Below are 14,873 nucleotides of genomic sequence, written 5' to 3'. Positions count from 1 at the left end.
GTCAGGAGTCAGTGCTGAGTCCAAGCCTGGGGCAGGGAAAAGGGTCTGATCTGGCCAAAGCCCAGGCTGGGCCAGGGGAGAGGCCGGGTCAGTGATGGGAGCCCAGGGCAGGTGGGGGTGGGGGTTTGGGGGTGCGTGGCTGGGGCTTTGTCCAGGATATTTGGCTCTGGCTCTATTCTTTCAAAAAAAAAAAAACAACTTTGAGATAAATGTAGACTCACTTGCAGTTAAGAAATATTGGCCTGTCCTTTTAAAATGGTCATTTTAGTCTCGTGTTTTATTGCCGTTTCCATTTTGAGGACATCGTCTCTACCAGGATTAATTTTTCCTGCTGGATTTGGACAATGCCATTTGATGTTTACCCTGCTGAGGTTGTCATGCAGCTAAGTGGCGCTGGGAGCGTCAGCCCGACTCCACCGCGGTGCATTGGAGTCACCTGGCGACTGGGCTCCACTCGGACCCAATAAATTGCCTCGGGCCTCAGCCATTGAAGTGGCCCAGGTGACTCTAATGTGCAGCGATCACGAGCCACGGCTTTAAGTTAAGGCCTCGGGTTTCAGTTTGGCAGCATAAAGATATATCCCATTTTATTTCCACTAATGATTTAAAATGGGACGGATGGAAAAGGGAAAATATAAAACTGTTGCAGTAAAATCAGTAAGAGTGTTCAGCATCAAGACAGCAACATCGAAAGGCCCAGCATCAGTTGCCGTCCGCCCTTGGCACCCATCCCCCTGCCCCGGCGGCGCCCTCACTCTAGGGCAGCGGTCCCTGACCTTTTTGGCACCAGGGACCATTTGCACGGAAGACAATTTTTCTACGGACTGGGGGTGGGGGCAAGGGGGGATGGTTTCAGGATGATTCAAGCACATTACATTTATTGTGCACTTAATTCTATTATTATTACATTGTAACATATAATGAAATAATTAGACAACTCACCATAGGTTGGGGGCCCTTGCTCTAGGGGGCTCTGGGGCAGTGGCAGCACCTCCTGCACCCCGGCCCACCTGGAAGGATGGTGGGCTCAGACAGAGGGCAGGACGGCCTGACCTGCTGACGCTTCAACCTCAACAAAGCACTTTCTAGAGTCAGCGCCCACGACTGGCCCGGATGCTGCTCCGGTTGACACAAATCTCTCACACCACAAACTGCCGAGTGCCGGACGACTTACATGTAGCATCTAATTTCCACTGCTCATAAGCACAGACACAGACAATGGGAAAACCTTAGAGAAATCCACGGTTCTTCCCAAACCCCCTGGCCTTATGGCAATGGCTTGTAATGATGGTATAAATTGAAACACTCTCACACACCTTAAAACAATTAAAAAAACACAATGCTCAGCTTCATGCCTCCCCCTTTAATGGAGCTTCTCGTGCTATAACGACTTATGAATTAGCAGGTGATGCTACTCTTTGTACGACTTACCACGCGATTTCTTCTTCACACTTGAGTGCGGTTCGACATCCCGCTCCCGCTGGGAGTCCCACGTTTTGACTGCGAGCCAAGACGAGACTCGTTGCGGTTACTCTGTGCCTGACCTCTGAGGCCGCAGACCTGTTGCTTAAGATCCTCCCTCCTTCCAGAGCAGCCAGCCTGTCTCCTGGCAGAACAGCAGCTCGGGACTCGTGCTAATCAGGTGACCTGGGCACACCTGCTGGAGCAGGCCTGGCAAGCGTGGGAGCAGCAGCACGTGGCCGTGGCCCAGGTGAGCTCTGCTCGCTCCACCTGGGGCCACCACCCCTGATGCACACTGCTGCCCGGCCCCTGATCGGGATGAGGTTTCTTCAGCGAATGTGTAATACGTGACATGTGACAAAGGCCTTACAATAATGTTATTGGCAGAGCTGGGGGAGAGAATGGCAGGGTGTGAAAGGGAGGCAGAGACGCCTCAGAGCATATTGATGAGGGAGGCTGTGGCTGGAACTCAAGGCTGTTGGTAATTAGAGTTTGGGGAGTATTGGAGGGACCTGAGTTATCTCCTGGGGACTGTGGGGACAGTGTCTATCCTGGCACTCACTGCCAGTATCAGGTCACAAATGGGCTGTGATGTGAATTTGGGGGTGAGGGAGCTCTCTCTACCTCCCCTCACCACACCCCAGCCCCTCCTCCCCCTCACCCCCCACAGCCATGAGGTCCTGGGCGGATCCCTGTGGGGCACAGACCTGGAGCTCCTGGGAGTTTGGGATCCTGGAAGGCTTGTGCAGCCTTGGGCGTGGGGGTGGAGCCGGGTGCGATTGGTGCTTCAGGAGGGCCAGGTGGCGCTAGGGGTGGAGGTTCTAAGGGTGTGGGCATGACCGGATGCAGCCGGAAGTGCTGTTAAAGTCACATGTCTGTAAAGGGCTGGGTTTGCGACTCTCGGCTGCAAGGCTCAAGTCGGGTCACAGTGCAGGAATACAGGATTTAGGACTTTTGTCCTCTCTACTCTTCATTAGAAAGGATTTCAAGGCCAGGCACAGTGGCTCACAGCTGTAATCCCAGCACTTTGGGAGGCCGAGGCAGAAGATCTCTTGAGGCCAGGAGTTTGAGACTAGCCTGGGCAAGATTGAGATCCCATCTCTACCAAAAAAAAAAAAATTAGCCGAATGTGGTGGCACACACTTATAGTCCCAGCTACTCAAGGGGCTGAGGCAGGAGGATCCCTTGAGCCCAGGAGTTTGAGGTTGCAGTGAGCTATGATGACACCACTGAATTCTAACCTGGGCAACAGAGCAAGACTCTGTCTCAAAAAAGAAAAAAAGGATTTCAAGATTTAGAAGTTTTCCTCATGCCTACAATAATGTATTCCAGTTTTGTTTGACCATCCATTCTCTATAAGCACAATCCCAACCCATCTTTGCGTTAAAGAATGAAACACGTCAAGGTGACCAGGAGAGGGTTAATGCAACACAAGCCACCAATGTCTGTCTTAAGTAGCTGGCCAGCAGGACACTGTGAGAATGAGAGCTCTCATGGAGAACTGGGGAGGGGCTACGGGGGTCTGGGGCAGAGTGGGGCAAGCAGACAGCTGAGGAGGACGGGGCCGGAGACTGGCAGTGCCCTGGAACAGTCGCAGCCAGAGGTTCTCAGGCCTCTGACGGCTGGCCTGCCCGAGGACCCCACCCCACCATCAGTGATGCCCGGTCACTGTGACCAGGTGCACAGAGACGGGGCTGTGCTGAGAAGCAGGTAGAAAGGAGCACTGCTCTCTTACATGGGCGGCCCTGTCTGGTGACAGGAACCTCTCCGTCTCTCCTGCAGGAGCGGCAGATGGTGAAGACCTTTCCTCACCTCCTCAACGTCAACGAGGACCCGCAGCTCACTGGGGTCCTCAAGTACTTCCTTCGACCTGGTACTCGTCTCTCCTGACTTACCCTGGTCCTGCTCACATCCTGCCCATGGGCATGCTTCTTTTCTTTTCTTTCTTTTTTTAAAATTTTTTTTTTTTTGAGACAGTCTCACTGTGTTGTCCGGGCTAGAGTGCCATGGCGTCAGCCTAGCTCACAGCAACCTCAAACTCCTGGGCTCAAGCAATCCTTCTGCCTCAGCCTCCCGAGTAGCTGGGACTACAGGCATGCGCCACCATGCCCGGCTAATTTTTTTTTTATATATATATTTTTAGTTGTCCAATTAATTTCTTTCTATTTTTAGTAAAGACGGGGGTCTCGCTCTTGCTCAGGGTGGTTTCAAACTCCTGAGCTCAAACAATCTGCCTGCCTCGGCCTCCCAGAGAGCTAGGATTACAGGCGTGAGCCACCGCGCCCGGCCTAAAATATTTTTTATTGTGGTAAAATATGCATAACAAAATTCACCATTTTAACCATTTTTGAGTGCACGGCTCAGCGTTAGCGTTAGTACATTCACGTTGTTGTGCAACCAGCACCATCCATTTCCAGAACTTTTTCATCTCCCCAGAATGAAGCTCTGTCCCCCTTAAACACTAACTGCCCATCTCCCCTCCCCCAGCCTCTGGCAACCACTGCTCTACTTTCCATCTCTATGAATGCCATGACTCCGGGGACTTCATGTAAGTGAAACATACAGCATTTGTCTTTTCGTGTCTGACTTATTTCACGTAGCATACATACAGTGTTCAAGGTTCATCCATGTGGCAGATGTGTCAGAATGTCCTTTTTAAGGCTAAACAATACTCCATTGTATGTCTACATCACATTTTGTTTATTCATTACCCAGGCACGGTTCTTAGTAGCACATTTTTGTTTAGTGGTTTCTAAGGCGGGAATGAGCCCTTGAAATGTCTTCTTGACCTAAATGAACACTGACTGTGCTGGGATACAGCAGCCAGCGTTGTGGGAGCCCCTAGCTTTCCCCTCCGTGGCCACTATGCACATCCGGGACAGGCGAGGGCTCCTTGCGGGATGTCAGTGGGGTGGGGAGGCACCCAGGGGCTGGCAGTGATGTGCTCTGCACTCCGCGGGTTCCCACACCGGACAGAAACAGAACTTCAAACACAGAACCCGTCCTGTGGCCAGTCTTCAGCATGTCTCCTAATGTCCAGGCCTAGTGGTTTCTGTCTCCAGAATGCCTATGAAAAAGGTAGAATTTTTAAAAGTTAAGAATCCCACGCACAAAAAAGCAGAAAGTAAAACAAATTATCAATAAAGCAAGATCATGTGCAAGTACCATTAAGATTGGAAATTCCAGGTGGGGCTGGGTGCAGTGGCTCACACCTGTAACCCCAGCACTTTGGGATGCTAGGATGGGAGGATCACTTTAGCCCAGGAGGTCAAGACCAGCCTGGCAACATAGTGAGCAAGACCCCATTTCTACAAAAAAAAATTTTTTAATTAATTGGTCATGGTGGTGCACACCTGTAGTTCCAGCCACTCAGGAGGCTGAGCCAGGAGGATCACTTGAGCCCAGGATGCAGTGAGTTGTCATTAGGAGGCTGAGCCAGGAGGATCACTTGAGCCCAGGATGCAGTGAGTTGTCATTAGGCCACTGCACTCAAGCCTGGGTGAGAGAGCAAGACTCTGTCTCTAAAAATAAAAGACAGTCCCAGTTGGAAACTCCCTTCACATGATCCATGGGAGACACAATGTCACTTCCCAAATGTCAGACATGTTAACTTATTAAGGTCAAATCCTGGACATTTTTGAAAATAAGTTATCCTAATTCCTTTCAGGTTCGTGTGACGTCGGTCAGGCCGCCTCCAATGCTATCACTATTCAAGGTTTGGGGTAAGTTTCTAGGAATGGTCATCTTTGTCCAGCATTAGAGAATTGTGACCACTCAATCCAGAGGAGATTCACAAAAGTCATCTGGCCATGGGCAGGCCTGGCCACAGAGCCTGCAGGACAAGCCAGAGCAGGGAATTCCCCAGACCGTCCCAGCCACCCACGCCAGGGCTGACCTGAGAGCTGTGGGAGGGCTTTGATCCTCTGGCTGAAACCCACTGTGCTGTGCTCAATTTGTGGCTGTAACCTTGAGAGGAAAGGGAGGTCAGTTTCTAGATTCTGTAAGATGATTCCTCACCAACAGATATAAGCAGATCTGGCCAGGAAATGAAGAGAGTTGAAAGGACAAGCCCACCAGGAGAGGCCCGTGTCCTTCATGGTCTCATCTCCAAAGACAAACGCATCCCCAGGTCTCGGTGCTTGGACTCCTCACCAACTGGACTAACAGAGAGCTTAGACTTTGGGGGTGACCTTCTCCCCATGGACTCCCCAGGTGTCCCCGGCAGGACGCCTTGTGAAACCCTATGGCAGGTTTCATACAATCAGCTGTCCCCCAGCTCTGTGGCCTCTCTTCTCAGGTCTCCAGCCAGCAGGTGTGATCAGCCCTTTCAGAAAGACCAGTCCTCTTGAGCCAAAGCACACGGCCCCTGTGGGAGGGCTGGAGTGGGGGGGTGTGCTGACCGAGGGGCCAGTTGACACCGCCAGCCTCCTTCTTTGGACCTCCTCCTAGCAATTCCCTTCAACTCCCCTTCCAAACCCGTTCCATAGCCCGACACACGGGTCTGTAAATGGCTGAACTCCAATGATAAGCTGAGGCCAAAACCTTTCCCCCAGGATCCCTGGGTCCCACGCAAACAAAGGATATGGATGAACATGGGTCTCAACATCCAGAACCTTCCATGATGGCCAAGGAGTACAGCCTCCTAAAACAGTTAGGAAGCTGGGCATTCAGGGCACACAGATGACGTCTGGGCGGCAGACAACCTGACAGCTCTGACAGCCAGCTCCAAACCTTGCAACATACAAAGCCTGGATGTGTGTAGATAAAGACCCAGAAACAGATCTAAACTCACCTGTAGTATGCAAGGCTCGTTATGAAGCCACCTCCCAGGTGTCTCTTCTGAAGCATCTTTGTTGTCATCTTCCCGTCCCACTGGCCTCAAGGAACTCCAGCTATGGTCTCTGCACCTGCAGCTGTAGCTGCCCAGCTAGTGTTTGCTCTACTGAGAAAACAACTGCTTTGCCATCTCCCAATTCCCTGTGCTCCTCAAGGGCAGGTTACTTCTGGGCCCGCTGCTGTCTCTGCTCACCATGGGCCACAGCATGGGGGCGGGGGGGCCTGGCAGATGCCTCGTGCCATTCTTCAGCAGCTATCTGTAGTCTTGTGCAAATGAGAAAGAGCAACCTGAATTGGTCACTAAAATCGTAATGTATGGGGTGACTTAGACAAACTCTTATCTTCTTAGAATTTCAGATAAACATGCTTCCTTCACAAATTCGGATGGTAAAGTGATGGTCGCTCCACACAGCAAATGCAAGGTTGTCGTTAACGGGGTGCCCATTGCGACCAAGACAAAGCTGCAGCATTTGGTAAGCTCTCCTGCTGGGCCACAGGGTTTCCCAGGTCCCACCCCAGAGATAGGAAGGGAGATTCATGTGAGGTGCCCCTGTCACAGGACACAAGCGTGAGCCGGCCGGCCAGCAGCCTCCACTGACCTCTCTGTCCTCTGGTCACACTGACCTCCCCCACAGGACCGCATTATTTTGGGATCCAACAGCACCTACCTCTACGTGGGGTTTCCTTCAGAGCGAGGCGGTGAGGACTTGAGCAGGTTTGACTACGACTTCTTCCAGCTGGAGAGAGCGGCCGCGGAGGGAGTGAGCGTGGACAAGCTTGGTGAGTGGCCCCTTCCCGGGCTGGTCTGAAAGTAACTGCTCTCACTGTGTGCTCTCTGCTTTCCTTAAGAAAATCCTCTTTCATGGTGTCAAAGTACAGTGTTTAGACAGTTAAAATATGATTCCCATACAAATATAGTGAGTACACATCAAAGACTTAACTCATTAGACTGCTTCCCTAACAAATGAAGGCAAAGATGGTTCTAAGAGCCCATGGCCCCACAGCTGGCGATGCCAACTGGGAACCTGCTCTGGGCCGGAAGTCAGGCGAGGAGCAAAATCCAGGCCCTGCCCCGCGGGACGCAGAACTAATGTTCCCAGGTGTCTGAGTCAAAGGTCGCCCCCTTCTCCCCTCAACCCACTCTCTACCCCAGCAATAATCCGGGACTCCCACAGGCAAGAGCTTTCAGAAGCTCTGGAGGACCTGCCCTCGCCGCCTCTCCCCAGGCCAGACCCACGTGCTCAGGGTGGGCTTCCCCAGAAGCAGGTGAGCTCTGCCCGTCCTGCTGGCTTCCCGGAGGGGCCGCTCCACCTTGCCCGGCACGTGGACCCGACCTGAACTCGCCTTAAGGAAACCGCAGGTGCAGAGCAGTGAGTTCCGTCCACATGTACACATGAGTTCCTCCCTTTTCCCTCCACCGAAGTGCGTTTCTCAGAACTTTAGCAAAATAAATTCACTTGAAATTCACCTTCTTGCTCTTCATCTGCTGAAGTTCTTGACCAAAGACAAACCGCCAAGACTCCGTAGCACCCAACCTGGCTACCCCATCTGTTTGTTTACTAACTCACAGCAGTCGCGCGCACCGCCACCCTCCCAGCGCAGGGCTGGCCGTGCCAGGAGGTTGAACAAACCCCAGACCCTGGCTCAGGTCCTAGTGAAGACTTGGGTCCTCAACAAGGCAGTAGCTGTGTGGGCGGTTTGGGGTCAGACCTCGGGGCCAAGGGCACCAGGGGTCCCTAAGGAGTTGAGAATTCCTGACAAGAGGCGGTGCCAACTGGGTCTGCAAGGAGGACTTGTCCTCCCCAGATCTCCACGACCCCTCCTCCGAGCCACCCCAGGTATGCTAGAGGTAAGAACAGGTAGCTTGTGTGCCAGCAGCAGCTTCGGGATATGCCCCCAGCCCGTCCTTCTGGCCAAGCAGATCTTACCCCCCTGGACAGCTTGGAGCCACCTTGACTCAAGGACTCTGAGACCAAGAACAGGAACCAGAGGCAGAGAGCGTGATGTGCACCGTTTCAGGGTTGAGATGAGGAACTACTTAAGGAGAAGCCAGGCAGTGTCTTTCCCCCAACCCTCTTATTTAGTTATTTTTTTATTACATGCTTATAATTTTAAAATGGAAATATTTGATGAACTGAAGGAATGAAGGAGCATATAAATGCATTCATGATAGCACAAGTGACTGACTTTCGCTTCCATTCTGATTGTCTCCAGGCGCCACAAACAGTGGCGACGGCGAGGCAGACCCCAGCGTCCTGGCTGTGTTCCAGGACTACATCAAACTGATGCCCCTGGTTGCAGAAGCAAATCAAATGAGTGAAGAGCTGAAGAAGGTAGTTTATCTAGAGGCAGAAAAGGGTATGATGGCAGGTACAGAAAGGACCTCGTGGCATGGAGAGGTGAGGTGCTCTCCGAAGATCCCACAGAAGCTGGTACCAGACCTAGACTGACGGCGGCCCCCCCAGCCAGCCCGAGCACCGTTCCTCCCGCCGCCGGCCTCCCAGGGCCGCCGGGCCCCCAGGCCAGTGCTTGCTGGCCGTAACCACGCCACCCCAGGCTGTTCGGGCCGCTCCAGGCCTGGGCGCCTTGACGGCTGCTATGCCACGGAGACCTGGGCCGGGCTTAGCTCCCTGCAACACGGGATCCCCATCGGTGGGAGCCTCTTAAGAGGTTTAATCGCTTCGGCAGGGAGGACTGCACGTGTTAGTTCCAGGCTATACCCGGGAAATTACGATGCTCCGTCCTTTCTCAGGTGGGGAATCCAAGGAATAAGAGTCGGACTGGCTTCTCTTAGCAAGCCTGGGTGTGGGCAGGAGGGACAAGAAATGCAAAGGTGATACGGGCTGATAAATGTAGGATTATTTAGTGAGAAGCGTTTCCTTTACCAGGGACTTAAAATGGAACTGAAGGTGAAGAACTTAGCATCATCAGATTCCAGGGGTTATGACCTACAAAAGGAGGTCATGGTGAAGGTCACCAACCAAAGGACTCACCAGGTGAGGCTCCACGAGGCGCTTCTGAGGAGCTTTCCTGGGGACACGGGTTATTTTTACCAGCTGCAGCCTCGGGACACCCAGGAAAGGGGCAAAACGCGTTGCAAGTCTGCGCTGGGGTCCTGGGGGCAGAGTCCGGGAGAGGAGGGCCCTCTCGCACGCTCCTTCTCCTGGGTCTCCCTCCCACACAGCGCCACTTCCCGGGCCTGTCCCACCCACCTGCACTGCCACTTTCCGTTCATGTTTAGCGTGACTCGAAGGCGTTCCTACCCGAAGGGAGCCTGGGGGTTTATCCAGCCGGTGGCGGCGCCCCCGTGCGGCGTGCGCGTGCGTGAGAGAGAGCTGCCGTGCTGGAGCAACGAGAAAATTCGCACTTCTAGTAAGACCCCAGAAACGGCGTTTCGCCAACTCTACCAGCCGATCCGTGCCCACGTTTGACCTTGCTCACCGTCACGAACGTCCTTTTCAGGGACTTAGGCCCCTGCTTCCGCTCCCTCTGCCTTCAGAGGAGGAAATGGGAAGCGGTGGCCTATCTTGTCGCATCCCTCCTGCGGCTTCTGGCTCCAGCACACGCTCTCCTTCCGCGGCCCGGGGGCTGCGCCTCGGCCCCGGCGGGCGTCAGGTGGCCGCTCGCGCCCACAGCCAGGGCCTGGCCCGGCCATTGAAGGCGCTGCTCCGCTCGGCACCTGGGACTTCTCTGCGTTTCACTTTTCTGCTTTTTGCCTGAAAGTTGCCAGAATGTTCTGAGTCTAGACCAATTTTTTAAACTTTTAAAAACTGTGGCGTATAACGTTCATGTTATACTGTAAACACCCGTGTACCCCCCACCCAACCCGCAGCCCCGCTGTGAGCGTCTGGGGGGAACCCGAGCCAGGGCCCCAGCTCCTCAGACCCTCTCCCGTCCCAGATGGTGCTGGCTCGCCCCGCACTCACCATGCAGCCCTCTGCCCTCCGCGCGGCGCGGGAGGGTCACCCCCACGCTGGGAGCCGGCCTGGGGGGGGCAGGGAGTGACCCCTCAAGCTGTTTGTGCTTTTTGTTTCCGTTCCCCCTGGCAGTGCCGTTAGGGCAAAGCAGCTTTGGGGCTCCTATGCCACGTGCCTCTCTCAGGCCGGGCTTTTCCCTCAGATTTTGCTCTGGCAGTTTCCCACTGTCTTGTCAGACCTTGTTTTAAGAAAATTTGTAATTGAAAATTTTTTTCCATGTTATTCTGTCTTATATTGCTTATTTTTTTATTGTAGTCTGAGGCGATTTGAAAAACATTTTAGTCAGCCTTTTATGTTGTTGCTCGCAGAAGGGTTACCTGAACGCGCGCGCGCACGCGCGCACACACACACACACACACACACACACACTCTCTCACACTCACGTACACAACGTTCCAAGAAACTACTAGAAGTTCGTACCGATCTGCCATTACCAGAAACAGGTCGCAAGGTAGCATTTTCACGTTTATCATTAAGTGTGTTCTGTGGGGGGCTGAGGGGGGCTGAGGGCCTGGCTACACTTCGAAATGCTGTCATTTTCCTTCAACCCGACGTCCTGTCAGAGGCCCAGGTAACTGTGTGACAGGAATGCTCTGCGTAAGCCACACAGGGTTCTCTTTTGTGGGGATTACATGACAATTTTTTGGTGTTTTTTTCTATTTTTCTTTTTTCTCATGCAGAGGTGAGTCATACCAATCTGTCATCTTCAAGGTTGCCCATTTATACATTAAAAAAATAAGATTAGTTCCAGTGACCTTTCCTCAAATGAAGCCCCACCTTCCTCAGAAGGCCTCTGAAAGGCTGGTAGTAACTTCTGGTAGTTTCTTGGAATGCTGTGTGTGTGTGCATGGAAGAGTGTGTGGGTGAGCGTGTGCATGCGAAGGCTAAAAGACGAGGCTAAAAGGCAGAGGGCGGCGGTGGGTCCCAGGTATAGACATGACAGGTGCTTCTTTGGTGGCTGATGTAAATGTTCACCCCCCGACCACGGGGACTGTGGATGCTGCCAAAGCTCTTGGGGAGGAGACAGTGTCCACGTGCAGTTTTGTGCACCTGCTAGAGTCATATCAAGGACAAGTGTGGGAGCAAGCCAGGGCTGTGTGAGGGTCAGGCAGGGTTTCCTGAACTGGAAATGCTGGCAGCTCGCAGGGCCCTTTCAGCTGTTGGCTGGGTGGGCGGCACGTGCAGCCAGGGAACTCTGAGCCGGGCCTGCGGGGCCCGCCTGGGAGGGGGTCAGCACAGGTGGCCCAGCCTGTCCCTGAGCCTCACTGGCTAGTGTCCTCCTCAGATCAAGGACAGCATCCAAGTTTAACTCACACAGGGCCTGTGGCCTGATATCCACGGGCAACGAGGCAGTGAACTCATTTCGTCATCTTGATTCCCATTATCTTAGTTCCCTAGTCTTTTTTTTTTTCCCCTCTCTTTTTTAGAGACAGTGTCTCACTCTGTCACCCAGGCTGGAGTGCAGTGGCATGATCATAGCTCACGGTAATCTCTAACTCCTAGGCTCCAGCAAGCCTCCCGCCTTGGCCTCCGGAGTAGCTGGGATAGGAGGTGTGTGCCACCACGCCTGGCTAATTTTTTTTCTTCTTTTTTTTTTTTTAGAGGTGGGTTCTTGCTGTGATACCCAGGCTGGTCTCGAACTCCTGGGTTCAAGTGACCCTCCTGCCGCAGCCCCCTAAATCACTGGGATTACAGGCACTACACCTAGCCTAGGTCTTTAAGAAAAACCACAGCGACTGGAATTCCTGTTCTCTGTGCTACCACAGTATGTGCCATGGCCATGTTTGCGCTTAACCTCTACACTGCCTCTGGCAGAGGAGTACTGTGTTTCTTCACGTTGCTCGAAGCCAACAGAAAAAGAATGAAGTCTGTTTTTAGAGTTTTGAGAATGTCCTTTTTATGAAGATACATAACACAGAGAGAGAATGACTGTTAGAGCAGCAGATGAAATCAAATATTAGTGACCTTCTCTGTGTTTCCAGGTGTGGATTTGGTCAAAAGCCAAGTTTATCAATAGGAAATTCCTAATGGAGGAACTTTACCAGCGCTTTCTAGATGGAGAAGACAGCCACGTGGCCCAAGACGACGACCCATTCTGGGATCCTGTCGAGGTCGTCCACTTGGGCTCAGCTCACATCTGGCTCCAGCCACTTGCCTACTGCATGAAGCTTGAGGAGCAAGTGGCGTTTCTGGACTGTGAGGGGCTGGAGGAGGCCGTGCTGCACGTCTCCATTGCCCCCTGCACCCCAACAGGACAGTGGGTGTCTCCTTCCCCCCTTTGCCCAGCTCTGGGTCAGTCACACATAGAAAATTCAGAGCAAGCCTGAGTTCCCTGGAGGGGGTGGTCAACTTGGTGCCCTGAAGTGGTCATTCATAAGACCAACGAATGAGCTCATTCATTCATGATGTGGCCTCATCAAATCTGACTTTTTGCCATGATAGCCAAATCAGCTGCCCCGAAATGCCCAACCACATTCAAGACAGCTCAGCACTGCCCTGGGGGATGCAAGGAATGAGGAGGACATCCCACAGAGAGGCAGGTGTAGTAGAAAGAGCCTTGAACAAGAGCCAAAAGAACTAGGTTAGTTCCAAACAATGAACCTTCAGAGGAGAGAAGCCAAGGGTGTTGTAGGGCCTTCCCACTCCCAGCCCGCTCCTGGCCACATGCACGATGCTTTTCCTATGAGCCAGGAGTAGAACGCTGATTTTCCAGCTCACCCCTTCTCCATCCTTCGTGCAGGCCTCACCATTTCTTTGCGCCTTTTCCCAAGGGAGGGACAGAGATGTCTGGCCTCATTCTGTGCTGTCACTGACCTTTCTGTGGGCACGGGCTTTGTTTTGAGTGATCAGTCCTGTCTAAAGTCTGCCTCATTACCTTTCACCCCCTCTCAGGATAGCTCATTTGTTTTTCCTCTTCAGGCCATGGACAGTTTTTTACAAAAGCTAAAGTCTTTTAGCAATCCTAAGTGAAGAGGCTGGCAGAGGGCCTGGTCTGGGTGCCAGGCCCTCCTAGGTTCCCAATGTGACCCTTTTACCTTTCTAAAGAGGAAACCAGCTCCAGAAGGGAGTAAGAGAAGGCTGAGCTTCTATGACCAAGAGAACAAGCTGCCCACTGTCCTTACAGGGGCTCTGAGCAACTTTCTGGTCATTTGGCTGCCTGGGGCTTTGAGGCTGCCTGACGTTATATCTCCCATTGCAGATTAATAAAGTAGCAGTCTAGTTGATAAGTTTCAGACTGTATGGGCTTGGTTCATACGAGAGTTCCCCTGTTAGAAAGCTGTCCAAATCCATTTCTGAGCTTGTAGGCCTGGGGTCGACTCTGGACTGTAAATAATTCACCAGGGAAAATGACAACTTGAGAGGCTGTATCTGGGCAGCCAGCTGGCTTTCCCCTCTGTCCCACTGGGCACCTATCAAAATCTTCAGTGCAAGTTTAGTATCCACATCTGCATGCATTATCACATGGAGCTATTTATATTCTTTTCCACCAGGCTGTGAGCTCAAAGTCCAGATCTTACCTTGAGGTGCCAGTGTAGAGTGCACTCCCATGTTAAGTGTCTCCTGAATGAGTGAATTCCACAGCTGGTGATATTACCTATCCTTCCTTTGGTGAAATTAGCTATCTCTAAAGGATTCTACTTAATTCCCTTGCCATCACAATCCTAACTTGCTTGGACCCAGTCTAACCTGAGGTCAATGTTCACCTCTTCTGTTTGCAGAGCACGTGGTGAGGAGGACATGGTTATTGACCCTCTGGAGATGCTGGGCAAGAGGATCGATTTCCAGATTCGCCTTGTCCAGTGCCTTGGCGTCAAGTGGCTAAAGGAAGGAGCAAGGCGGGGCATTCAGATAGGGTACCAGCCTGCCCCACGGAACTGCTCTGCACACCCCTGCTGTGGAGCCCTGGTGGGAGGCAGTCTAATCTTCCCTCGAGTTTTAAAAATTAGTTTATCAGGAAATTTTCTTAAGTTTCTCTGTTCAACTCCAAAATGACTATTTCCCCCCATCTATTTAATAGGGAAGCCACACATCTGTCCAGGTCACTGGGCTGTGTGGTCAGTGTGCACTGAACTTTTTATGTGATTGAAGTGGTAGACTCAGACATTTTAATTATCAGAAAGAATATCCAGCAAAACTGTATTATCTAAGTAAAATAGCTTTTGTTTTTGTTTTTTTGGGTTTTTTTTTAGTATATATTTTTTTAATTTCAGCATATTATGAGGGTATAGATGTTTAGGTTACGTATGTTGCCCTTGCCCCTCCACCCCCGCAAGTCCAAGCTTCAAGCGTGTCCATCCCCCGGTGGTGCGCATCGCACTCATAGTGCATATGCCCATCCCCTCCTCCCCCCTCCCCCTGCCCAACATCCAATAAATGTTATTCTTTTTTTTTTTCAGCATATTATGGGGGTACAGATGTTTAAGTTACATATGTTACCCTTGCTCCCCCGTCCCCCCCAAGTCCGAGTTTCAAGCGTGTCCATCCCCCGGTAGTACGCATTGCACTCTTAGTGTATGCAAATACCCGTCCCCTCCTCCCTCCTCCCCCCTCCCCCTTGCCTGACATCCAATAGATGTTATTCTTATATGTGTACTTATG

At 52.2% G+C, this 14,873-nt stretch overlaps 1 protein-coding gene across 1 annotated transcript in view; it reads left to right on the top strand.

The window, feature by feature from the left end:
* The window catches only part of KIF28P, a 46,955-nt gene that overhangs the window by 26,422 nt on the left and 5,660 nt on the right, over window positions 1-14,873 (top strand). Inside the window, exons 10-18 of the mRNA XM_012644340.1 lie at window positions 1,590-1,711; window positions 3,244-3,334; window positions 5,129-5,183; window positions 6,647-6,770; window positions 6,933-7,077; window positions 8,512-8,630; window positions 9,186-9,293; window positions 12,257-12,531; window positions 13,994-14,128. Of these exons, the coding sequence (XP_012499794.1) occupies window positions 1,590-1,711; window positions 3,244-3,334; window positions 5,129-5,183; window positions 6,647-6,770; window positions 6,933-7,077; window positions 8,512-8,630; window positions 9,186-9,293; window positions 12,257-12,531; window positions 13,994-14,128 (1,174 nt within the window). The remainder of the gene's footprint in view (window positions 1-1,589; window positions 1,712-3,243; window positions 3,335-5,128; window positions 5,184-6,646; window positions 6,771-6,932; window positions 7,078-8,511; window positions 8,631-9,185; window positions 9,294-12,256; window positions 12,532-13,993; window positions 14,129-14,873) is intronic.

This window comes from Propithecus coquereli, unplaced genomic scaffold, assembly GCF_000956105.1.
Source record: "Propithecus coquereli isolate 6110/MARCELLA unplaced genomic scaffold, Pcoq_1.0 Scaffold210, whole genome shotgun sequence".
Lineage (NCBI taxonomy): Eukaryota > Metazoa > Chordata > Mammalia > Primates > Indriidae > Propithecus > Propithecus coquereli.
This window is presented reverse-complemented; position numbering and strand designations above follow the sequence as displayed.